This window comes from Vanacampus margaritifer, chromosome 10, assembly GCF_051991255.1.
Source record: "Vanacampus margaritifer isolate UIUO_Vmar chromosome 10, RoL_Vmar_1.0, whole genome shotgun sequence".
Lineage (NCBI taxonomy): Eukaryota > Metazoa > Chordata > Actinopteri > Syngnathiformes > Syngnathidae > Vanacampus > Vanacampus margaritifer.
In genome coordinates this window covers 28,078,626-28,100,244 of record NC_135441.1, presented here as the reverse complement: position 1 = coordinate 28,100,244, position 21,619 = coordinate 28,078,626, and the positions used below count along the sequence as shown (strand labels likewise).

Genomic DNA, 21,619 nt, shown 5'->3' with positions numbered 1-21,619 from the left:
CAACAACAATTAACCAGTGGACAGTCTGTGCTGTTTGAAGGCCTCCTTTTTCTTCCTGAACCCGGCGGCCTGACCATGTGTCGGCCTCTCGGCTATCCAGATTCACATGAGTGCACAAATCACCCGTCTGACGATCTGGTCTTGCGTTCCGTAGGGATTCCTCCCGGAGGGCAAGTTTTCCCGCATCCTGACGGAGCCGGTCAACAGAGACCCGTCGTCACGCCGCCGCGGGCGCCGCCCTCGCAGCGAGATGCCCAAGCCCCTCCTGTCGGACTCCTCGGGCCTGCCGCCGCCCATCTTCATGAACGGCGCCCTGATGAGCGGCGTGGACTCCATGGTGGCCATGCAGAACCTCCGCGCCGGAATATCCGGCATCCCCATCTCCGGCATCATGGCGGCGGGCTTCCCTCATGTTTTCCCGGCGGGCGTCAGCGGGCCGTCCACGGAGGACGGCAAGAACGGCTTGAGTATGTTACCCATGATGCTGCACGGCATGCCGCCGCCCCCCCACGGAGCCGCCGTCCCGCAGCATACCCTGTTCAGCGTGGGCACCGTCATGCCGCTACACGCCACCTCGTCCGCCTCGTCCTCGTCCTCGTCCGCCGCCAAAGTCACTACCACCGTCAGCGCGTCAGAGGCGGGCGGCGGCACGTCCACTTCGCCGGCCGAGGCTGCCGCCGCCCCTTCCGGCAGCCAGAATAAGTGTGACCCGCATCCCGCCGGCCATCTGACTTTCAACCCTTTCCTGATACCCGGCATGTCACACGGTCTCCTCTACCCGCACATGTTTCTGCCGCACGGCGGCATCATGGCGCTGCCCGCCGTGCCGCCCGGCGCCGCTGCTCATGACGGCTCCCCGGGGAGCCCCAAGCGGAGGCGGCGGCGAGAGCGGGACGAGTCCCAGCGGGCGCCCGAGGGGCACGACCCGGAAGCGGATTCGCACAAGGAGGCGGAGCCACGGCAGGAGGAAGCGCAAGGCCATCAAGAGTTGGAGCGTGGCGAGCCGGAACATTGCGAAGACCCGGGTTGGCGCGAGGAGCCCAAACGGGAGGCCGAGCCCAAACGGGGGGCCGAGCCCAAACGGGAGGCCGAGCCCAAACGGGAGGCCGAGCCCAAACGGGAGGCCGAGCCCAAACGGGAGGCCGAGCCCTGCGAGGATTCGCAGCCGCAGGAGGCCAAGCAGAGCCAAAGTACGGTGGACTCGGCCTTTTCGCTGCGCACGCAGCAAGCGGACTGCCATCAGCAGCCTGCGGGGGCGCCACGTGACGCGCAAGCAGGAGTAAGCGAACCCGAACCCGAACCAGACCAGCAGGACGTGTAAAGGTGCAGGAAGGAAACACTTGAGTGTAAAGTTTGTGCCGTGTCTGTCAGTCAGTCGTCCGACTTGAATTCTCCTTCTTATGATGATGATGATGATGATGATGACTTCACACGCCCAAGCCCGCTGTCTAAGCTCCTCCCTCAGAGACACTCTTTTTTTAGTTCTTTGCTTTTGTTGTGTTAAGCTCTTGTGAAGTTTCCACATCTCACAATTCCACCTCGTCTTTTCAACGTCGACGCCTCGCAACAAAAGCAGAGAACAATCATGACACGCACGTTGTTGTTGTTTTTTTGTTTTTAAACATTTTGACTGAAGACCATAAAGAGATGTATGCCTTTAAAAAAAAAAAAAAAAACGCACATGCCGTCACTTTCATATTGGCAATGTTTGAGCCACACCCAAAAGAAAAAACTCAAATACTACCACGTTAAATTTTGGCTTATTTGGGGTGCGGGATTTTACACATAAAACACTAATGCCACCTAGTGGCAGAATAATTCAATGAATATTTAATACAATCCAATGTGTTTTCTTTAGTACTTTTCACTCATTAAAAGTGCAACAGAAAATGCTTTATGCTGGGTTCGAACCAAACATTAAATATTGCTTTCTTTGCAAGGGTCACACTGGGGTTGCTTTGAGCGAATAGGAGGGGCTCCGTTCATAAAAACAATTGATTTGAACATTGCTAGCCGTTGTGCTGGTTGCAAAATATTGTCTCGGTTGAAAGTCGTAACCAAGCAAAGTACTGACCAGATACGGCAACTTGTTTGCTTTCCATTCCCCAAATGTTTGCATTTTTGGTTTGGTCCCGCCCACTATTAGAAGCTGGCTGTGTTATTTACAAACCGTTCCACAAACCGCAATGATATTGTTGTTGTTTTGGGAGGTTTGAACTTGATTTGTCTGGAAGTCCGCTGGTGCTGCTCGTGCGTGTGACGTACGGACGCCGACTTCGCCAAAAGTTGACATCCGTAAAAGAGCAACATTTTTGCTTGAAACGTCCGCAAAGGTGCACAATTTAGGTCTGCAAAGTCAAAGTCAAAGCGCTAATTGATTCATGAATCGCAAAAAAGTCATGTAAACTTTATTCTACAAAATAATCTCCAGGTAATCCAAATTTAAGCCAGGCAGAAATTGTCTCCTTTTAAGCATTTAACGTGTTTGTTTTTGTTTTGTTTTTTAAAGCAGCATTTGTGTTGAAAGAACATCAAACTTTCATCTTTTTACAAAGACTTTATTCTTGTAATATTGCAACTTTATTCCGGGGAATGCGAAACCCCTCCCAAAACAATCGAACTCTTCGGGCCAAATTCTTGCTTGGTTTTGTGGACATTTTCTTGCGGCTTGTGTGACTCGCTCACTCGCGTTGTACTTTTGCAGTTGGCCAGCAGGGAGCAGCAAACACATTTACGTTGTACTTTTGCAGTTGGCCAGCAGGGAGCAGCAAACACATTTACGATGGACACCAACATGGAGGCCAATTTCACACGTCGCTTGGCGTGCGTTGGGGTGGTGGAAGTGGTATTCACATGAAAGGGGACTTGTGCGGTGGCCTCCATGTTTTATTTCCTTTGTTGACATATATTTTTGTCCTTATGCGCTATTTGCCGAAAGTTTAGTTGCAGCCTGCTGATGACTTGAAGCCGAGTCAGGACGCGCCATCGACAACTTGCAACAGCGAGCATTTGATTGATTTATTTCATGTTTGAAATCAAGGTCAGCGCACGCGGTTATTTGAGGTATGGCTTAAAAAGTTAGTCAAGATCCTGTAAAGCAGACGTCCTCAGGGACCGCTAGCTATCCTCTTTTCCACGCCTCCCACAGCCAACACAGGTGATTCATATCATCAGCTAAGCAGCAATCTCCGGAGAAGAACGATCTTCACCTGTGTTGGCTGTGGGAGACGTGGAAAAGAGGCTGGCTAGCGGTCCCTGAGGACCAGGGTTGGGGACGTCTGCTGTAAAGGTCTTGTTGTCCCTCTTTCGGCTTTGCAGGCTTCAAATTTGCTCCCAATCAGGCAAAAGTCATTTTTTGTTTTTTGAAGAGAGCCCCAAAAAAAAAAAGGGGGAAAAAAGTCCGCTTCTCTTCAGAATGCTCGACTTTCTGTATCTTTATCTTCTGGAGACTTTTTTATTTGTTTGTGGGTCCACTGCAGAATTACTCATAAATCAAAAATCAACGAGACCTTCAATTGGCAATTAAAAAATATATATTAATATATTTTTTAGGCATGGCTTCTTGACACTTTTTTTTGCAGCTGTACTCTGAAACAAATTCCATGTTGCTAGGTCAAACTTGCTTTGAGAGGTGGAACCCCCCCCAAAAAAAAGAAGGTCCTCTTGAAATGGCTGAAAATGGCTGACTCCTCCCTTTTATGACATGTCGACCAAATGAGCTTCAGGTCAAAGGTCTGTTGTGAGTTTTTCTGTGACGAATTGTGCCAAAACGCAGCAGTTGGACTTGCCAAAGTTGAGCCCGGACGAAATGAGGTTTTTCCTGCAAACTTTTGCTGAGCGCTGTTTATATGTACATACGTTGTGTAAAATGTACAGCGACGGCCGCTGCGGCCGTCAATACTGAAAAATGGCGACAACAAAAGTTGCATCATTTCCTATGAGATGCCTCCGAATGGCACCAAAGCACTACTTTTGACACTCCTGACAAGTTCCACCTAGATGCTACGAGATGGCGCCAAAGCACTACATTTACATGCCACCGGGCCTTGGCGCCAACTTGGGCCATTTCAGAAAGAGCACAAAAAGTTTCGGGGCAAAAAAAGAGGGCAATTTGCAAAAGTGTGTACACCCATACTGTATGTATAGTTCCATGTGCAAGGTGCTGTATACGGCTTCTTTTTTCTTTCTTTCTCTCTTTGGCCTTCTGTTTGCATCCCATTGGCTGGTGTGTGCGTGTGCGTGTGCGTGTGCGCGCGTGCGGACAGGAAGTAGTGAACATCCAACAGGGTCACAATGTTGTTGTTTTTTTTAAATGACATGAAAAAAAAAAGACATTTTTGCACAAAGTCCGAGTCGTCGTCGCGTGTGTGAGAAGAAGATGGAAACAATAAAAAGACACTTGTTAGATGTTGCCTTGCCACAACAAGTTGTGGCACCATATAATTTATTATTATCCTACTTTTTGCTTTGGCCAAATATTCTTTTGTCTTATTAATCCAAGTAAAAGAAAACCTAAAGAAACCCTTATTTTGCCTTTTTTTTTTTTTTCATTTTTGTGATTGTTTATGTAATTTATTGAAAGCACAAAATGCATTTTGAGCGCCTGTTTTGATTCATTTTGATCAAATTTATGAGCCGTGATGAATATTTGACCTGATGGAGGTCTGAGGATGAAGTTATTTGGGGTACGGCGTGCATGCCGCAGCAGGTGGACGCCTGACTTGCACCTTTTTCACGCTTCCATTTTCATTCACAACAAAACAAAAGAGGCAAACGCGTGAGCGCTTTTTTCCAAATCTGCAATTTGATCTTTCACCCGCAAGCAAAAAGTTGTTTTTGTTTTTCCAATTTGAAGTGTGTCAAGAAAATGTCGATTTAACAAAAACAAGAGGAATCTCCAGCCAGCAAAAACAGTGCATGCATGCAAATGGATTTTTGGCCGTTCAAGCACGGACGGAAGCCCGAACGTCCCGAAGCCTTCCTGAGGCTTGCGAACAAAATGGCTGACTTCCCGCGTCGCAGCTCAGCAAATTTCATGCCGGCCAGTCAAAGTGGCTTCGTTGGCTGAACTCCATCGGGAACACGCGTCGGCGCCTTTGGAGCTTTCGGATCCCGTGACGACGTTTGTGTTTGACGTCCATTTTGTGTTGATGCCTGAAGCGCTCGTGCTTTTGTTGACAGCAACAACAATCCACACTTTTCAAAGTCGGTGCAGGAAAACGTGTTTGCCAGCAGCCGCTCGCTGGCGTCTTCTTTTGAGCACTTGTTGAAGGTGTCCCGACGCCTCCCGACGCCTTCCGACGCCTCCCGACGCCTCCCGACGCTTTCCGTCCCGCTTCTCATGTCAGCGTTGATTTTGACTTTCGCTGCCGCTGACGGCTTTCAACGGGGCTAAATCTGCACTCGGGACTTTTTGGGACCTTCCAGCAATTTCCCGGCAGTGGCCAACATTTTCATGCCCAAAATACATCTTTCTAGGATCAATTGTTGCATTTCGTAGACATTTATGAAGGGAATGGCGTTTATTAGGTACAAATAATAATATTAAATAAGAGCATGCGCCACTTCAGCTTTTACGTCCCAAACACGCGCATTCTCAGTCCTGTTACGACGTCTCCTCTCGCTTCAACGTTCTCAAGTGACGGACAACGAACGTTACGTGCGCTATATCCGCTCGCGACACGTTTTTTCTTCTTTTTAAATATATTTTTAATCAATTTTCTTGAAAACATTTTGGGTGGTGGCCCACCCAAGTATTAATATGGTGTGGGAAACACTGCTTCAACTTAACATGTTTCTTCATGTATCCAATTTTTCTATATTTGGTTTCAAAATCAAATAGAAAAAAATGCTTCTTTTTTTTTTTATCTGATTTGAAGGGAAAAAAAGAGTTCCTTTTAGAGCTAGAATTGTAATATTGTGACGATTTGCTGAAGGTTGTCATAGCGTCCGAGTGGAATATATGAACTCCTGTTGATCTTTTGATGCTCGCCGTTGCAAAACTTTTGCTGCCGAGTTGGGAAAGAATTGAAGCGTTTGTCGTGAACGCGTTGCTGGATGTTGTGAACGGAGCTCAACAGGCTCCAGAGCCGGTTCAAGGTTGTCACGCCGCCGTCAGCTAACGGTGCCGAAGGGTCCCCCAGATGCGTGGGGGCGGAGTCTCCACCGTGTAGCTCCGCCCCCGACGGTACCGTAGCCTTGAACTGGGTGAGAATTTGTGGCTTCTTATTGGTGCGTGCGAGCTCGACGGAGGCTGTGCTGGTTTTGCGCCTGCGCGTGTGGGACGATGGATGTTGTCGTGGCGACTGGCGAGCCTCAGAAAATGTTGCGTGCGTTGCTGGTGTTGCTGCTGGCGAGCATCCAAAGCGGTTTCTGCTGACGCTGGCGGCCCCGCCCTCGCCGCCCCCAACTTCTGACGCCTGCAGACAAGAAAATACAAAATTCTTATTTTTTTCTTATTTCAAAATCCAGTCCATCAAAATGCAATTGTTTGGAGGTTTTGGATGAGCGCGACATCGATGCTACTTCTGCTAGTCCGTCTCGGGTGTTTTGCATGCTAACTAGCATTAAGCTAGAAGACTTTCAACGGATGAAATGATTTGGTTGCGCATTTTGGTGTTGGAATGTGGATTTTTCTTTTGTTTATGTATTTGCTTTACTGCAAACTTCAACACGGAGTGACAAACGAGACGCTGAATGACATCGACGGACCGGCCCGCATGTTGTGCTCGATCCTTCACACACGGCTCAATAACAAGTTACAAATATATTGGCAAAAGTGTTTGAAAAGACGTTTGTGTTCTACGGACGGAGCAGCGCAGCCAATCGTTCTCTTTGGGACGAATCAGAAGGAAGACGTGAAGAGAACATTCACTTTCCGGAAGCCAAAAATACATGTGCTTTTGGACAAAAAGTATTGGGACAATCGCAGGACGTGCGCGGCACTGGTGCTAAATCCGGGTACTATAAACGTCCCTTCTCAAGTGCTTAATTCTGTTGCAAGTCAATAGAGAATGAATATTTACTATATAAATGAGTCAAATATAATTGACTTGCCATTCTGTCACTAACGGACGCTAATGCGTAATGGCTGCGACTTGTAAGAAGTTGGGCTTAGTAGCACGGATCACAAACGATCCACTTCCTCATCATCTTCCACCAAATAATGGAGTCATCTGACTGGCTGCAGTATCAACTCTCCGCCGATAGAGGGTGCTAATCGACTGGTAGTCATAAAGAGTTTGAATCCACTGAAACGTGACGGAAAGCGTCCGACTTTTTTCTAAACGGCAAATGGAAAGTGAAGAAAGTGCAGAGTTTGAACAAAAGTATGAGGAGGAATTGCATCACATGCTCCAAGAAGCATGTGATGCAATTCTGTGCTGCAAAGTCAAGCCAACGACTCGCCGGATCACCTCTGACCTCGTTTCACTTCAGCTGGACAAACCTCCCTCAACCCAATGCTGCTTCACCTGACCTTTGCTATTTGGGGCGGAGTCAAGACCGTTTCCCCACAAGCGGTTGCAAAAACCATTTCCTGTTTTTTCTCCGGCGAGCGTGTTGTGGAAAGGAAAGAAGAGAACAAATGGAGACGAGCTACGTGACTCAACGCCACTTCTAAGAGCACGTGCAACATTTTGCCAGCTGCTTATTCGACAGCACGTGTCCGCCATCCACTTCAACAAAAGTATTGGGACGCCGGCAGGAAGTCAAAGGGAAGGACACGTTTTTGAATATGGGGACAGCCGCAGGACAAAGTGAGGGACATCTGGGAATATGGACTCTAAAGTATTTGGACATGAAAAGCAAAAAAAAACAAAAAACGTGGCCTTGGGACACAAAAGTGAATTTCCGTCGTGGTGGGCCGCACGACAATAGAACGAAGTGGGCTTGTGTGTCGTCTTCGCTTTTGTTGCGATGAAGACGGCTTTTGGGGACGACACGCCAGCGTGACTCACAAGGACAAAGATTTACAGGAGCAGCCGGCACATGTGGCCTGCAGTCCTCCAAAGACAACGGCGACACAACAAACAGCATTTGGGAAGAAATTGCGCGCAATAACTGGACCGGCGCCACCTTGCGAGTCGTGTCGCGACCACAACAAATGCGTGTTGTTGCTCGCACCGCCAACGCGTCGCGCCGCTCGGATGGAGACGAGATTGGAAAATGCTTCCGCTTTGTGCGGCGCATCGCGTGCGTCCTGCTCGTTTGCCGTTCGCGCATCGGACCTTCTCGGACACGAGAGAATCCCGGCTTCCTAATTGCCTTGATCCAATTAGGAGTTCGTGAACTCTTCAAAATTGTACTGCAAGACTGTCTGAGAGGAACGAATATGGATTTATGCGTCTTTTTGTTTGATGCCGCTTGTTCCGAATGCCAGGAAATGTGATGTGCTTTTTGGGCCGAAGACGTACAAAAATGAAGAACAGCTATGACGCCAGAGTGGCGGGAAAACACTTCAACAATTCATCCAATGATCAACAACTTCTCTTCTATAATCAAATGAACCGACAACTATTTTGATCATCGTTTGAAATTTTAACTAGAAGAAACATTGCAGTCTAAAATCGGATTGGTTGAATAAAAATGACCAATCTAGTAGGTTAAGCTTATATTGGCTTGATTAACCAATGGATTGTTCAGACGTTGACCATCCCAGGTGGTTAAAGGCAAACCAACTTTTGGGGTTGGCCAAACAAACAATGAAATTGCTTACAATAGAAAGTAAGTCGAAGGAGATCACTTGGAAATATTTGGATTGTATCAATTTATTGTATTCTAAATGTATATATTACAATAGTTTATAAAAAATGGAAATGTGGGCCTAGCGGTAGACTGTTTACCCTGAGACTGGGAGGTTGTGGGTTCAATTCCTGACTGGGTATGGTTTTTGGTTTTATTGAACATATAAACGTAAAGAAAACACATTACAAGTTCAAAATATAAGTTGAAGTAAAAAAGAAAAGAAAAACAGGAATAGGAAGAAAAAAAGAGCTCATATGTTCAAAAGGGTGGCAGGAAGGAACGCAGCCAATCTGTGGCTGGAAACGGCGCGGATGTGTGGAACCCGGAAGTCCGCGGCATCTTCTTTCTTTCTTTGTTTTTCTTCACTCACACAAACATGCACACAGACAAACATGGCCTCCCAGGCGGGGACGCGAACCCACGCCAACCTGCATCGAAGGCAAGTGACGGTTCGGTCCGTGGCGTCTCCGCACCCCCCTCCCGCTCCCCCTCCCCCTCCCCCTCCCGCTCCCCCTCCCCCTCCCGCTCCCCCTCCCCCTCCCCCTCCCAGCCGTTCGCCAGAAGACGCTCGCTTGAACAATTGTCTGGGAGTTGGAGTCCTTTTAGAGTGTGTCGCGTAGAAATGACATCATCAAGCAAGCGGCAGTTCAGACGCTTCACCAGCTGACGTTCAACGAGGCGACAAAATCGGAGTTTATTTTGGAATGACGAAGTTTGACACGCAGCCTGAAACGTGACACAAAAGGTAACAAGTCTTGTCTTTTTGTTGTTGCTTCATATGAACTATATGACTTGTGTACAAGCTTGTTTAATGCTTGTCAACAGGAATTCAAGGCGCAAAACCACTTCAGAAGTTCTCAAGAAGGCAAACAACGGAGGGACGGAAGGTGAGTCCGTCCTAGCTTTCAAACTAAAGACAACTTTACAAGCAGTCAAATGCACTTTTGTTCATTCAAACTCTGTGAACGCTAATGCAGTATCTCAATGTGATTGTTGATGGTAAAAATGTTTCTTTTACGAAAATTTTGACTACAAAACACAAACCACGGTTTATTTTTATTTTTATAAGAAACAAATCTAAAACTAATAACAACCCAACTCAAACGAAGCGTTTTTGAAAGCCCTCCCCAAAAACCAAAAGGAATAAAAACTCACGGACTTGCTCTACTAACTACATTTAAAGCGGCTGCTTTTTGGCCCCAAATCTCCTCACAATCGACTTTTCATGTGACTTTTTCTGACTGAATTGTACCGAAACGTCTTCTAATTCGTAGATGAGCATCTCGGCTGTCCACGATGGGGACTCCTGCAAGCCTCTGGCCAGTCCTTTTCAAAATGGATTCGGGTTGGAACGTCCCGCCCCCGTCTTAGTATTGGGACACATGCAGCGAGTGTCAAATGTGCTTTTGGGACGTTCGCAAATTGAGGACGCGAAAGCCGCCAAATTGGCCCGTGTGCCGCCTTGCCGGCGTTTTGTGGAAATTGCTGGTGTGCGTTGACGGTAAATCTGCTTGAAAAGAAGATTTTTGCGGCGGCTGGTCTACATATTCTGTGCGATTGCATTAACGGCAGGACATGTGAGGTCTGGCGGCGGGCCAAAGACTTTGAACGCAAACCTGCTTTGGATTCCAAGTTTCACGCTGAACGGAAACATTTGACCAAACTTCATGAGCAATGAAAAGCTTTGGGGGCCGCTTTTATGTGGAGATCAGGAAAGCGCATGACTACAAGCAGACACAGGCCCGGCGACGCTCTCCTCGCAAGAAGCGTCATCGGAAAGAAAAGGAAAACGTTCCGCAGGGAAACAGAAAAGCAGAAGACGGGAAACGGTGAGCCAAGAGGGAAAAAAAAGCAACAAAAGAAGGGATGCACAAAGTTGTCACGCGTTTGTGCATGTGGTTGCTTTTGCAAACGATTGTTGGCCTTTTTTAAGTGGTTGCTTTATCGGTATCGGTATCGGTTGAAAATAGCATTGCGGTGCATCCCCTGAAGATCTTGTGTAACGGTTCGAGGAAGCTGCAGCAGCAGAAGACGACAAGAAAACGTCCTGTGGCCGGCGGCGGCAAATCTTCCGAGATGAGATTGAAATCATCAGAAATCATCATCTCAACAACAACAACAACAACAACAACAACAACGGATTGAAAAAGTCAACACAGCCAAAGTTGAAATGTCAGCTTTTTGTCATCGACGTGCAGTGACAGCAACAACATCTGCAAACTTTGATGCGACCTCCGCAGCATTTTCAGCCTGCTCAACTTGTTGCTCCTTTAAGGCAACTTTTCCAAGCACGCTAATTCACGTGATGCGACCGGAATCCAGCGCAATGTTCTGGTGGGGTTTGGAGCCGACCCCGGACGGCCAGCGCCGGTGGGCCGCTCGTCAAATCCATCAGAAGATCGACAAGAACCCGTCGGGAAAGACTTTCATCCCACGTGCGCGTCATTCGGTCGCTCGTCACGACGCCGGCGCGGGACGAGCGTGTGACCTGTGACGGTTGCCGTGACGACCACCCACCATGACGAGGACGACCGACAAGTGCGTCACTTCGGGGAAGCCGGCGGCAAAAAACCCTCAGGGTGGGACTGGTTGCCGGCACTTGCCTTCGGTGCAGCTTGGCGCGACTTCGCTTCCCGCCTGGGAGACCGTTTGTGTGTGTGTGTGTGTGTGTGTGTGTGTGTGTGTGTGTGTGTGTGTGTGTGTGTGTGCGTGCGCGCACCACACAAAACAAACAAACAAAAACCTCCGGTGGTATTTGTTGTTAGCCGTCCTGAAATGTGAAAACTGCACTTTTCCGGCTTTCACCGTAAACTTCTCCGGAATTGAACATTTGATTTGGAAAAAGAAGAAGAGCGCGGCTGTGTTGCGTTCAAGCTTACGAGAAATCCTCCATTTCCCCCCCCCTGTTATAATAATAATAATAATAATCATCATACAAACTTTTCTGAGAGTTTGGCGCAATACTGTCAGCTGTAACCACGACGACAAAGTCGCTTTCCCGTTGCCTTCACGGTCGGCAGATTGTCGTAAATCTCAGAAGCGCTGAACAACCTGATCCCATCATAGTTTCTTTTTCCTCGTTGACCTGCTTGAGCTCAACACTTTGGTTCGATCGGGGGATGTCGTTGTTACTTGTCAACTGTGGACATTTGAAGGCCTTTGAGACTCGTGTGTGTGATTGAGTCCCAAATAGAAAGAAACGAGATGATCTGACCCAACTTCCTCCGTTGTTTTACACTAAATTATTGGAATTAAAAAAAAAAACATTTTTTTTTGCTTCACAAATCAAAAAGTCAAATTGACCCAAGTAGACATTTGGTCCATTTTTGCCCCACAATTGTGTTATTTTTCAATGGACAGAATAAAGAAAAAAAAGTCTGTCTTCCCGTAGGACGTGTTCTGAAGTCAAATGAATGGAGAGAAAAAAAAGAAGAAAAGGTCACGTGAGGAGATCGATGCAAAGAAACAAAACCAAATATGGCGCGGACGCCAAATATGGCGCGGACGCCAAATATGGCGCGGACGCCAAATATGTTGACCCGCCAAAAAGGAGTCAAATGTGTCAACGCGAATCCATTTGCAACGGCAGCCGAAGTCTCGTCTCATGCAGAACCTCGCGGTGAAACGTTCTCCACGTTTTCCATCCATAAAAGGTGAGCCCGATACGAGACAGACTGGAGGGCGGGGCCTTTGCCATGGATGACAACAACAGGGGTCAAAAGTCAAGCATCATTTCCAGCCATTGCAAAAGTGCGCCTTTCCTCGCTCAGCGACGGAAACCGACTTTGGTCTCACGTCCGTCTTTTGTACGCGATTCCAAATCGGAAGCAATCGGACGACATGTTTTGATGAAGGCCGTTTCTAGGAGAAGTTTGTCATTTCGGAAGCCCTGGAAATGGACAAAATGGCCGTCGCATGAGCGACCTTCAAACATGATTTCTTGAGACGTTTTTGTGGTTCCTCCCATGACGGACACGTCTTCCCAATTTCATGTTGCTTCGTCAAACTGACTTCATTTTCTTCCAAATTCCAGGAGGCCACCGCCGCCGCCGCCGCCGCCGCCGCCGCCGCCGCCGCCGCCGCGGATTTGTGTAGGATTTCCGTCTGAGCTTTTCCAGCGGGCCCCACCCAAGGGGGGCGACACGTTGCGGCCCAAAGGCTAGTTGGAACCAGACGTTAGCAACGCTCACTCGGCGCACGCGCGTCGCTGACTCGAGTCCAAGCGCCGTCTCGCTCGTCTCAAGTGCATTTGACATCGCTGGGCGGAAAAAGACGGTTTGCGCTTCAAACTTGTTGTGTGAAGTGAAATTGACTTTGCTGCAAGTGAAAAAGCCGCTTGGACGGGGAAATCCAAACGGAGACGACGTCCCTCCCAGCTTTTCACTCTTCTTTTCTGTCCTGGTAGTCGCGGGTCTGGTTTTCATCTTCCATCCAACTGCTCGCCCCTCCCCGCCCACTAAATGTCAACGAGCAGCGCAAAAGTGCAGCCGCTGTCATGTTGTCAGATCGTCCTCGTGATTTCTCGGTCAGATCTTTTCAGGACGCCGATATTTCTCTTCCGAGCGAGCAGAGGGCCTTTCGTTTCATTAGCGACGTTATCGTCGCTCCCTCGTCGCGCAATTTGGCCCAAAAAGGAAATGCACATCAAAGTCACTCATTTTGAGCGATTGCCAGCAAAAGCAACGTTTTTGGACCTCGTTCCTGTCAAGCAACGGAAGAACGAATTGATACGAGCCCCTAAAGATCTGCCGGCGGGTCGTGGCTGTTCTTACTCGATTTGGAAGTATTTTCTTCCAATGAAGATTGTGAAAGCTTCTGACCTGCGGGACACCTCGTCTTTATGCGGCACTTCCTGGTCTCGCTGCGTGGCGGGCAGGTGGTCCGGTCGGGGCTGGGCGTTCGCTCGCTCCCCCGCGTCCGGCTCTGTCGTCCCCAGCTGAAGCCGCAGGGGGCGCCGTCTCGGAGGCAGGCGCTCCACTCGGACCACTCGGACCACTCGGACCACGGAGCCGGGACGCACTCGTCTGATATCAACGGTGACAAAAAGACGCCATCAGGAATTCTGCAGCGTTAATCGGATCATCGATGACGACTTTTCAGACTGGTTGAGACTTTTTTGCGGGTCGACTTTGGCACGTCCGGCAAACGCCGCTAAGACGGCCGAGCGCGATCAAGGTTGGCGTTCCTCACCCTCACATCGGCGCTTGCGTGCGAAGGTTCCCTCGGGACAGACGCTGAGGCAGCGGCCGTCGTGGAGCCGGAAGTCGCGCTCGCACTGCGTGCAGAAGTCCCGGCCGAAGCAATGCTCGCAGTTTGCCGAGCGGCACTCTGCGCGCAACAACAAGGCACAATGTCGGCATCATCCACAACCAGCGACGTTTATCTAGCGGATGTTTTTCTTTCGGTCTTCTTGGTCACTTAAGCTGTCGTTAGCGTTGATGCCACTAGAGGGAGCCGAGCCTCATGTTGCCGCAACGCACCCGACGGATCTGATCGCAGAACTATCAGGATGAGGCGGCCATTTTGTATTCAGGCAAGAGCAAATGATCAAAATATTGATATAAATACACAGAATAGGAAGTGGCAAAAATGTTGCGTGTCTTAATTGTTCCCAAGCAAGCGTGTGATGACTTTCGGAAGCAGTTGCGATGACGTTTGATCTTCTGCTGATCTGCTGACTTTGAAGGGGCGTGTACTTTTATTTCTGGTCTTCCAATTTTTTCTCTCTACATTTTCTGATGGGCAGTGAATTAGGATGTAACAAAAAATGTTTGCAATTGGAATTGTTGTTTTTTGTTTTGCCAAACTGGATGCAATCGTTCCATTTTCAATGAGTTGCGTCCTTGAATCGTATCGCAGCCCATCGAATCGTCTCGCGCTAGATGAGGGACGGCTTTTGCCCAAGTTTTGTTATCTTTCGCTTGAATTCAATGTCGTGGTTCCGCCTTGGGAAAGCGTTTGCATACTTAAGCAGCGGTTGTGGTGGCGCCCCCTCTGGCCGAAGTATCCTTGGGGGCAGACGTGCAGGCAGCTTCCGTGCTGGGACGTCCCGCGCCGCCGCAGCAACAGGAACAAGCGCTCGGCGCAGCGCACGCAGCCGTTGTCGCTGGAACACTGCTTGCAGTTGGCGCAAGAGCTTCGCCAATCTGGACAAAAACAAGGCATCAATGGAGGGATCGGCACACGCTCGCCCCCGCAATCGGCGCTTCCGGGCTGAACTTTGCGCTCGGCAGTCCTGCAAGGATTGGATCGCAAAGACGTGCAATAAATGAAAACCGCGCTCGTTTCCTCGATGCGCATTCCGTCAACACTTCTTTATTGGAAAGTTCAATCAGATCCGTTTTTTTCCCCGAATACAATACATAATAATAATAAAAAAAAAAAGGCCAACAATAAAGACATAAAAAACTCAAGTTAAAACGTTTGAATGATAAACGGAACGATTTATTTTTCAAATGTGTCAACTGAACTTGGAAGTTGACCTTGAAAATGTCAAGCGAAATCATGTGACAGGAAGCAGCAGCGTTTAAGTTCCAAAACGAATCATATCAGTCGTGCCCAGTCCATTCACGCGCATGCGTCGACCATTCCTGCACGCACTGATTGGGAGCAGAAAGACACAAACTCTAAACATATGTTTGTCCATTCGCAGAAGCAGCGTGAAAACATCCGTCGAGTCATAAAAGCGCAAATCGAACGGGACGTTTTTAGTAGGCGAGGACGTGCCCGCTCGTCTGTCCCCGCTCGTCCGCCCCCGCTCGTCCGTCCCCGCTCGTCCGTCCCCGCTCGTCTGTCGCCGCTCGTCCGTCCCCGCTCGTCCGTCCCCGCTCGTCCGTCCCCGCTCGTCTGTCGCCGCTCGTCCGTCCCCGCTCGTCCGTCCCCGCTCGTCCGCCCCCGCTCGTCCGTCCCCGCTCGTCCGTCCCCGCTCGTCCGTCCCCGCTCGTCCGTCCCCCCCTCGTCTGTCCCGCGCTCGTCCGTCCCCGCTCGTCTGTCCCCGCTTGTCCGTCCCCGCTCGTCCGTCCCCGTGATTTACCTCGTGATTTACGATTTTCCTGTGGGGAGAAACGCACGCTTTCTCCCGCCACTTGTGACTGAAAAGGCAAAAGTTCTCACCATGAAATGGACTTTTTTTTCACCACAACACGTGGAAGGCGTTGCGGCCATTTGTGTGGATTTCCAGACCGGCAACATGAACCCGACCGGCCGACTGACGATCGAGTTGCTCTCTCGGGAACGCCAATCATCTTCTCGGGTCAATTTGACCCAGGCTAAATAATCTTCATAATTTCATGATAAAAAGGCCTCTCAATAAATATTGGGAATATATATATATATATATAAATATCATTCTCTTTTATTGTAAATATTTCAAAAGAACCACTTTGAACCCGTTTCATCATGAAATGCTACTCGTTGTACTCCTTTAACTCGAAATCGGGTCCGTTTGACCCGGGCTGCGTTGAATGTTCCGCAAACTTTCTGATAAACATCAAGTTGAAAATTGTGGCGACCTTTCCTACTAATATTGATACTTGATTTCTAATGTTAAGCATCAGCAAAGCAGTAAACGTTCCGAGGTCATCATCGACCGTCTTCATCGCACGCGTCAAACGGAACAATTTCTTTTTCCTTTCATGGCCAGCAAAAAAACATGGTTGGGTCCATTTGAGCTCATTTGAGCCAAATTGTCTTTTGAGAAGTTCTGGTAGGCCTTTGCATGAATCGGTAGCCAAGAAGTCTCGGTCGCGTCACACGAATGTTCAAAACATTGACATTTTGCGCACACGCGCGCTTGCTTGTAGTTTGCGTGCGTGTCGCTTTTGTAAGCGCCGTCGCCGGTCACACGTGCGACCCATCTGCAGAACGCTGGAAGGCCGTTTGATGGGTCGCTAACCCACAGCAGGTGGCAGGAAACGACAAACACCTCTCCGTCTCCGTGGTTACGGCGGCGCCCCAAAAGGTCAATCGGGGAGCGCTCGAGTTGGCGTCCAAAAGAGCGCATGTGTTTTATATCGCATGCAGAGCAGCCGAATGCCGGCAAAGGAACTCCAGCGGCTGGAATGCGTTTGTCCCTTGAAGGACGCCGTACTTCTTTCGCTGACGACTGGAGCCTTTTTTTAAATGTCATTTTTTATTCAAATTCAACATACCAACTGTACTTGTTGTCTTTAATCCAAACAAGACTTTTGCGAACATCTGTTTTTACTTTGGAAAACAATGAACGGACCGCTTACAAGTACAACATCAAATTCTTCTTTCTTTTAATCACTTTACGAATACCAAGCATGAAATTAACGCCGTTCACCGCTTAATAAGGGGAAAATGCTTTCATAATAATGCAAAATTCAAATGAATCTGCTTAGTTGATGAATCGGTTGAATCGTCGATGGATCAATTATTCAGGTTTGCATCCAATTGTTTCCAATTTTTGAAGCCAATTTCGAGAAAATGCGCAAAAGCGACATGCGACTTGTGCCCGTTTCCATCTGTTGTTCTTTTGTCAATATTGAGAAGGGACTCCGCCGCTGTAGGTGGCGCTAGACACCATTAAGAGATGAGAGCCAGCAGTCATTTGAAAGAAGACCAGGAAGCGACTGTATGAGTTTGCTTTTGTAATTCTTGATCAACCGAAGCGTCTCGTTGCTGTTTTCCATCTAAAATGGCTTCAACGTTAGCTTCTTGAATTCATTCCCAAAAGATTTCATCTTCATCAGGTTCCATCGACCCCCCCCAACATACCTTCCTTTTTCGTCTGACGTTGCTTTACAAACGTTCGTGCCACGTTTTTCTGGTCTTGTTAGTGTTGCTTTGCAAAACGCTCGCCACAACCGTTTGTTGTCGTTGCAGAAAATGTCTGCCATGCATTCAAACGGTATCAGCGACAATGTGAAGAAAAACATTTCGGACGTGTAATTACTGCGCACGGGGACGAGCTGGAAGTCTTTAGGGCGGATGAAGCGCACGTCACCTTCAATTTCACCGCTGGACTAAAAAATAGCAGCTGCGCATGCATTTGCTGATTTTGTCGTCGTTGCGCGAAAAGGATGACGACGGAGCTAGCGAGCCGGCAGGTAAACGAGCACCGTGGAAGCTAGCTAGAGAGCTAGCTAGAGAGCTAGCTAGCGCCTGAGGCTAAAGCGTGGCAGAATTTTTACTTTCTGGACCTCTGTCAGTTTTCAGATTGGATCCGGGCAAGCGTGTCACGCGGGAATTTGAGTGACAACGCGGCCGACACGTCCGCGTCAACCCAAATGTTGACGGAATGGAAACGTGATCAAAGTGTGAGCTCACGTTGACCAGACGGAATTTGTCAAACTTTGCAAACAACTGTGATGTCATCATCATCGTCATCGTCATCGTCATCGTCATCGTCATCTCAAACTCTTTTTCAAGAGATGATGATTTTTTGGTCTGAGCAGTTCCTTCTGCACGGAAGCATTACAGCGCACCCTTTTTGACAAAATAGGCGGATTCTAAAATATCTGCCGATTTAAAAAAAAAAAATAAATAAAAATAATTTTTTGATTCCTCCCCTCATCATTGCCAAAATATCCCGATTTTTCAATCTCGTGGCTCTCACAGTGACGGCAAGAGGCGACGTTTCACGGCGCTTCTCAGTTCAAGTTGAGGTCAAAGGTCATTGTTCTCAAGCTGTGTTCAGCACTTTCAAATATGCCAAAATGACAGATGACGTGAAATTCTGCATCTCTGGAGGAATTTCAAGGCATCAGTAATAATATATATTGTTTACATGTATGATGTTTGTCATAAAAGTATTGATCAAGTGGAGCGAACAAAAACAACGTCCATATTGTAAACACTGAATGCATTTTGGAGGAGAACAAAAAGTGGTCCAAGCTGCCGGCGTACTCACCATCCGGCCGGCGCTCGCTCCCGATGGCGTCGCAAAGCAAAGACATGGCAACGGCGACCAGTGGCCAACGCATTTGTGCTCCCGGCAGGCGCTTCGGGGCCCGCCTGCCCACAGGCGCGGGAAAGCCCGCGAGACCGCGAGACCGCGTGGGTACGTCCACCGACACAAGATGGAGAAAAAGTTCCGCGCCGGACGATGAGCTGAGGAGCTTCAAGGATCCCGACGGTCGCTGGGAACGCCGGCGCTCCACAACTCTGACGACGTTGGCTGTCAAACGATGCGCTGTACTCGCTCTTCAACGTTGCGCTCTCCTCCCGCACTTCTCTCGACTCCTTGTGGACTCGTAAGTGCTTCCATATTTGCCGTGTGATCTTTGGCCGCCGCCTCTTCTCCTCCTCCTCCTCCTTGGCTCGCTCTCGCTCTCTCTCCTTCTCTGCTCCTGGACTTTTGCCAAATTTCTCTCCAAAATGACCCGATTGTCTGCTACTGCTGCCACATTCCATTGTCCCAAAGGAGACGCGCTCTCTCCCATCTGCAGTTAAGTCAACTTGATTTGGACAATTGTTCCTTGTGCCGGCAGTGGGCGAGCTGCGCCAAGAGGACGCAGAAGCGCTGAATCGCTCTCTCTCACTGAAGGGGGCCGGACAAAAGATTGATTTCAAACAAGGAGAGCATCATGAAAAAAATGACTGGATGAAAATTCAAAGGTCATCATTTGAGCCAGCGTTGACGTCCAACGATGGCCGGAAGTCGTACGAGCGGGTCAAGAGCCAACGAGGGTTCAATAGCTTGCTCAAGGACATCGAAACCCACAACCATGGCCACTCTAGCGCCTGAGCCGTGCGTGCCGCCGTCTCTCCCACTCGGGAACGGATGACGCCGAAGGTCATGTGACGTATGTAGTGTGACAACTTACCCATTGGCGGGGCAAGATGTCACATGTTCACTCCATCGATGGCTTCTAACGCAAGCTATGAAAATGACATGAATGTAAAAAATAGACCTTAAAAAAAACAAAACTGTGGCTGCAGGTTTTGTACTTTCTGGACTTGGATTTGAGACCTCTGCTCAAGAGTTTTTGGCAAACAAAGTGTCTTCCCGAGCTGATAAGTGGGGGGGGGTCCTGAGCTTGTAAACGATTCCTAACGATGATAACGACCCCCCCAACCCCCACCAACTAATTCTCAAAAAGATTCCATTCACATGAATGTGGAAAATGTGCCTGAAGTGACTCATTTTGGCAAATCCAGTTTCTTTTATTGGCCTTCATGTTCACAAAGGCCCGACTTCAGGAAAGTCCCCAAATAGGCTCGACGTAATCTCCGATCTTGGCAAGTAAAAACTCCAACAAAGGAATGAGACATGACCGATGGAACGTTGCCGAAAGGGGGCAACATTGATCGCCATCTGATGCCATATAAATAGAACGGCGTGAAATGAGACTGAAACGATTGCGGTCGTTGCCACCTTCGGTCTTTTGCAGGAGAAAAACCAAAGCGAATTTCACCCTGTTTTTCTTTCCGTGTCGTCTGCCAAAGGATTACGCCAGGAATGCGTCTGCCTCCGCTCACGGGAAATCGTTTTGCTCTTATCAGACGCTTCATCGAGGATTGGAACAGACGAAAAGTCCCGACAACACTTCGCAGTATTAATAACAAAAACAAGCAATAAAACTTGTGCTCTCAAAGTTACTAAACGAGTGGAAACAACCGTTTTTTTTTAGCTTCTAAGTTTTTTGTTTTTAAAGTGGCTCCAAATCGTGGAGACCAAAAGACGAGACGGGTCATCGGCCAGGCCCGATATTTGCCATTTTCACCAACATCCATATCGACCTTTTTTTCAATTTTTTATAAAATTGTTTGTTTTTTTTTTATCCTGAGAACTTTTTGAACCTTGTGTTTTTCTTCCATATTCAAACAAAGAAATGTGAAGGTTTAAGATTTCAGGTATTTAAAAAAAAAATTGGGAAAAATATTTACTGTATGTACTTGTTTAGACATATTCATAACCTTGGGATCTTTTGTGAGAAATGTCAAAGAATGTCAATTGTCTAAGACTAAACAAAAACATCTCAATAAACATACTTTAAGACATTTTACAACACGGTCAAGATTGCCATTTGAATCCCCCCCCAAATTGACGGCAATATTTTTTCCATATCTACTTCAAATATCGGTTATCGGCCTCCTTGACTTCAAAGACTCGGCATCGGCCCTGAAAAAAGCAAAGCCGTCTATCTTTCGATGGGCGATGACGTGATTGTGAGATTTCCTGATGTCGGACTTCCGATTTTTGAGGTCATCGGACAAAGCAAACGTTTGCCAGCAAGATTCGAGATTTTGCTGACGAAGAAATCGATTGTGATTTCTCCGACAACTTTGAAGACTTCCGATTTCTGGGAGAGAACGCTTTCACGATACACGCAACATTTGCCCGCATAATCAATGATCGTTATTATGCAAGCCTTAAACATAAATTGTGTCACGTCCGGGCCTTTGACTCCGAATTTTCTTTTCCAAAACATCGAACACGTTTGTTGAAGACTCATTTGGCTTAGATTGCTTTTTTCTAACAAACGTGTTCTTTTGACATCAGGATGTTTTCCCACTTACGAGTCAATTTATGTGCTGCAAACTGAGCAAAAAAAAAGAAGGGAAAAAAAACACGCTTAGTGCTTGTGTGATGATCACAAGATGCTTTTTTTTTTATTTTTTTTTTTTACAAAATCTGTGCATCTTCCAAAAGAAAGACGGCAATAGCCCGTCTTTCTGTCTTCCGTCTTCGCAAACGGCACACATCGGCATCCTCGCACCGCAGCCTGCGTCACGACGGCAAGCCGCGGCCTATTTATACGCAAGCGTGGCATTTAAGCGGCTTCTGACTGATGGCCTCACACTAAACACATTGTTAGCACGCACGAACAAAAACACAGACTTCATGCAACACACGCACACACATTTAAGGGGCTACTAACGGAAACTCATTAAACACATTGTTAGC

General features: G+C 48.1%; 3 protein-coding genes across 10 annotated transcripts in view; 2 read left to right on the top strand and 1 right to left on the bottom strand.

Annotated features, from left to right (window-relative positions):
- Positions 1 to 4,527, top strand: part of chd6 (chromodomain helicase DNA binding protein 6) — a 43,743-nt gene extending 39,216 nt beyond the window's left edge. For all 6 annotated transcript variants that reach the window (XM_077578422.1, XM_077578424.1, XM_077578421.1 and 3 more), the window contains one exon: positions 155 to 4,527. In XM_077578422.1, the coding sequence (XP_077434548.1) occupies positions 155 to 1,321 (1,167 nt within the window). In that variant the 3' untranslated portion in view covers positions 1,322 to 4,527. The remainder of the gene's footprint in view (positions 1 to 154) is intronic.
- Positions 4,365 to 18,800, bottom strand: rspo4 (R-spondin 4). Its single transcript, XM_077578450.1, has 5 exons — positions 18,620 to 18,800; positions 14,712 to 14,891; positions 13,936 to 14,073; positions 13,566 to 13,769; positions 4,365 to 6,419 (listed from the first exon to the last, which is right to left on the bottom strand). The coding sequence occupies exons 1-5, from the start codon at positions 18,690 to 18,692 to the stop codon at positions 6,316 to 6,318; spliced, it is 699 nt and encodes a 232-aa protein (XP_077434576.1). The 5' UTR covers positions 18,693 to 18,800; the 3' UTR covers positions 4,365 to 6,315.
- Positions 9,365 to 21,619, top strand: part of LOC144059384 (uncharacterized) — a 36,320-nt gene continuing 24,065 nt past the window's right edge. For 2 of the 3 annotated variants that reach the window (XR_013295647.1, XR_013295646.1), the window contains exons 1-2: positions 9,365 to 9,490; positions 9,571 to 9,632. Coding sequence is in view for 1 of the 3 variants with exons in the window: in XM_077578444.1 (XP_077434570.1) it covers positions 12,223 to 12,398; positions 18,708 to 18,962; positions 19,200 to 19,275 (507 nt within the window). In the remaining 2 variants the exon portion in view is untranslated. Of the gene's footprint in view, positions 9,491 to 9,570; positions 9,633 to 12,136; positions 12,399 to 18,707; positions 18,963 to 19,199; positions 20,836 to 21,619 lie in introns of those variants that run through there. The other variant, XM_077578444.1, reaches the window with a different exon arrangement.

Coding starts and splice junctions, on each gene's coding strand:
- rspo4 (XM_077578450.1), bottom strand. CDS start 18,692: ATGCGTTGGCCACTGGTCGCCGTTGCCATGTCTTTGCTTTGCGACGCC. Junction 14,892..18,619: donor GAGCGAGCGCCGGCCGGATG/GTGAGTACGCCG, acceptor GTTTTTGTCCAG/ATTGGCGAAGCTCTTGCGCC. Junction 6,420..13,565: donor AAAGACGAGGTGTCCCGCAG/GTCAGAAGCTTT, acceptor TCTTGTCTGCAG/GCGTCAGAAGTTGGGGGCGG.